Here is a 3,679-nt window from a genome sequence, read left to right as displayed (position 1 = left end):
ATTACATATTCGGATACCAATCTTGCTATCCACGCATAGGAGAGTCCTACCCGGACACGGGGAAAAGCCTCCTGCTTTGTATCTTCACGACCCATCAGCCCGGCCAACATCCAGTAGCCGGACACCCAAGGACCCCCTCAACGGGAAAGGGTATGAGTGGTTTCACCCGTACCAAAACCCGGTGGGCGCCATCCCTAAACATATCATGCAAACTAGCTACATTCTTTCTCAGACAAATTATCCACAAAAACATATCACGATGATGGAACAACGAAGAAGATAGGGAGCAAAAGGTGATGATGGCACCTCTTGTCCACCGGACCTCCTCTATGAGCATTGCCATCAGAAGCAGCACCACGACGCCGACTGACGTTGCCCCTCGCCCCTGCCGGCATCGCACAACGAGCCCCCACACCAGAAGCACACGAGCATGTCCTCCCCGCACCACAACTCATGACCTCGGAGTCGGTGAAGAGAGTGCTGATGGAGGCGGCCTCATTCGCAAGCCCGCTCTCCTCTGTGCCCACGAGTTGCACCGGAGCTCCACAAGAGCACCTCGCAACCGCTCCCCGCTTTGCCCTGCCCTGATCTGACCGGAATCCCGTTGTCGCTTCTCTTTGACTGTGTGATGGGAAAAGAAATGAGGCAGAGGAGATGAGTGAGTGGACTGTGACGGAAAATGGAGATGAGCTCGTTCGCCCCTAAGAAGACGTGGCAACAGTAGATGCACTGAGATCCGTGCAACCAGATCCGACGGCGGTAAGTGCGTCCGCTGGGAAACACGAAAAAACCGTGGTCAGCTAGTTAACATTTCGCAATTAGAATATGTAAAAAGGCTCCGTAATTCAAGGACTTGTCGAGAAAATTAGGCACTGGTCGTGATTGCAAGTGAAGGATTAGGCACTGGTCGTGATCGTAAGTGAAGGAATTTCCCGTGGAAATGTACGGATATATTGTGGCATTTCCACACGATAAGAGGGAACCCATCCCGTTGCTCGTAGACCGCACGTAGCGGACCAGCCCGAAACGAAGCGAGCCATGCGGCCGAAAAAGAGATCAAAGCCACATCCGCACCGCACCCCTATAAAACACGCCACACCGAGCCTCGGAGCACCCCATTCTCCACGTGGCCATCCGCGGTAAGCCGGACCCCGAGCGTGTGACACAACACACAGGTGACGGGAGCCGGGCCACTCCCTCCTCTCCGTGCCAAGAAACCCACACCCACACCCACACCCGTCCTCCTCTCCAAAATCCCCCAACTACCAGCCTCCTCCTCAATTCCTCATCCTCCTCCCAGATCCGCCCACCCTCCCCGCCCCCAGATCCCCCACGCAGGCGAGCGACCGCGCGCCGCGCAGGCCCAGATCCGCCCGCCGCCCGGCCGGAGCAGCAGCCATGGCCAAGGAGGCCGGCGGCGAGGGGGCCATGTCGGAGTCGGTGCTCCGCAAGGTGCTCGTCTCCTACTGCTACGTCGCGGTGTGGATCTTCCTCTCCTTCACCGTCATCGTCTACAACAAGTACATCCTCGACCCCAAGATGTACAACTGGCCCTTCCCCATCTCGCTCACCATGGTGCACATGGCCTTCTGCTCCTCCCTCGCCGTCGCGCTCGTCCGCGTCTTCCGGGTCGTCGACCTCCCGTCCTCGCCCGCCATGACCACGCAGCTCTACACCAGCTCCGTCCTCCCCATCGGCGCGCTCTACTCGCTCTCCCTCTGGTTCTCCAACTCCGCCTACATCTACCTCTCCGTCTCCTTCATCCAGATGCTCAAGGCGCTCATGCCCGTCGCCGTCTACTCCATCGGGGTGCTCTTCAAGAAGGAGACCTTCCGCTCCTCCGCCATGCTCAACATGCTCTCCATCTCCTTCGGCGTCGCCATCGCCGCCTACGGCGAGGCCCGCTTCGACCTCCGCGGCGTCGCGCTCCAGCTCGCCGCCGTCGCCTTCGAGGCCACCAGGCTTGTCCTCATCCAGATCCTCCTCACCTCCAAGGGGATCTCGCTCAACCCCATCACCTCGCTCTACTACGTCGCGCCCTGCTGCCTGGGGTTCCTCTTCCTGCCCTGGGTCTTCGTCGAGCTGCCCAGGCTGCGCGCCGTGGGCATGTTCGAGCCCGACTTCTTCGTCTTCGGCACCAACTCCCTCTGCGCCTTCGCGCTCAACCTGGCCGTCTTCCTGCTCGTGGGCAAGACGTCGGCGCTCACCATGAACGTGGCCGGCGTGGTCAAGGACTGGCTGCTCATCGCCTTCTCCTGGTCCGTGATCCGGGACACGGTGACCCCGATCAACCTCTTCGGCTACGGGATCGCCTTCCTGGGCGTGGGCTACTACAACCACGTGAAGCTGCAGGCGCTCAAGGCCAAGGAGGCGCAGAAGAAGGTGGCGCAGGCGGACGAGGAGGCCGGCTCGCTGCTGCAGGAGCGCGACTCTCACGGCGGCGAGCGCAAGACCGAGACCCAGTCATCATAGAGCCGCTCATCTCATCTCATCCGATCCGATCCAACAACACCAACAGCACGCCCAATTTGGTTGGTTCTCTCAGTCCGGCGTAGCAGGTTCCCCAAAATGTGATCCGATCCTTACATGTTTGATGATGCAAAATCTGTTCATTTCTTGCCTTAATTTGTGTTAGGAAGGCAAATAAATACAGGAAACATACATTTTTGTGCCGGGCGTGTGAAAATACGATAGTTCTGAGCTGACAGTGCTACTACCAGTATCAACAAAATTGTATTCGGCTGTCTATTGTATCATCATCTTTGTACTAAGCATTGCATCGAGTTAATTGGTGCCGTAGAGATGTGGCGATCGAGCAGCAGCTAGTAGTAACTTATTTACTCCTCCTCGCGCCTAATTTATGATGGGATGTTGGACCCGGGATCTGGTGCCATCACTGCTTGGGTAAATTTAAGTGAGTCTACGGTTGCTTTCGCACGGAGCTGGACCCCAGTTCGGTGCTTTCGCGCCTTGATTCCATTGGTAGGTGCTTGGAACCAGACGAATCGTGTAATTAAATTACTAGGTCCCTGCAACGCAAAGAAACAAAAAAAAATTGATTACTGTGCAGAGCATCTGCGCTTCCCCCAGATCTACCTGCTGGAATGGAGGAAACACCGCTGTTACGGCCGCTAGTGCCAGTTTTCCAGTGTTTTCAATTGCTCAAGAGGGCCTGAGATCTGCTAATTAAGTGTAGGACTAGCGTAGTGCGGCTGAAGTGCCTCAGTGCATGTTGCCATCATGCCATGTGCTGTGAATTTAATCCTGCCGAGCACTGGCATGTGCACCGAGTCAAATTTCTTGTACTGTCGGTGCATCGTTCAATGTCTCAGATTCTTGCATTGCCTTCAACCTGCCGACACTTGCACTACGGAATCAAACCCTCGAGAGAGGCAGGTCTATTCGGGCGTCTATATATCCAGGGATCCAGATCGGAGCTTTGTGTTTTTAACCCTTTTCCACTCGCAATGGTGTAAATGTACGCTTATTTTGCTTTCAGTAACTCCAGAAAAACTAGAGTCCAAGAGCTCCAGCTTAAATGTATATGAAATGTTTAGCTAGTACTCCCTCCGTCCGGAAATATTTGTCCTTAAAATGGTTATATCTAGAATTTTTTTAGTTATAGATACATTCATTTTATCTATTTCTAGGACAAGTATTTCCGGACGGAGGGAGTATC

At 55.2% G+C, this 3,679-nt stretch overlaps 1 protein-coding gene across 1 annotated transcript; it reads left to right on the top strand.

The window, feature by feature from the left end:
• Positions 1-1,115: 1,115 nt before the first annotated feature.
• On the top strand, positions 1,116-2,803 carry LOC119269303 (probable sugar phosphate/phosphate translocator At4g32390). Its single transcript, XM_037551099.1, has one exon. It carries the CDS (start codon positions 1,399-1,401, stop codon positions 2,470-2,472), a length of 1,074 nt encoding a protein of 357 aa, XP_037406996.1. The 5' UTR covers positions 1,116-1,398; the 3' UTR covers positions 2,473-2,803.
• The last annotated feature ends 876 nt before the right edge of the window (positions 2,804-3,679 follow it).

The sequence above is a fragment of the Triticum dicoccoides genome, chromosome 3A (assembly GCF_002162155.2).
Source record: "Triticum dicoccoides isolate Atlit2015 ecotype Zavitan chromosome 3A, WEW_v2.0, whole genome shotgun sequence".
In the NCBI taxonomy this organism is placed as follows: Eukaryota; Viridiplantae; Streptophyta; class Magnoliopsida; order Poales; family Poaceae; genus Triticum; species Triticum dicoccoides.
Note: the sequence above shows the minus strand (reverse complement) of the source record. Positions and strands in the feature narration are given on the sequence as shown.

What these genes read in the sequence shown, in the direction of transcription:
- LOC119269303 (XM_037551099.1), top strand. Translation starts at nt 1,399, where the DNA reads ATGGCCAAGGAGGCCGGCGGCGAGGGGGCCATGTCGGAGTCGGTGCTC.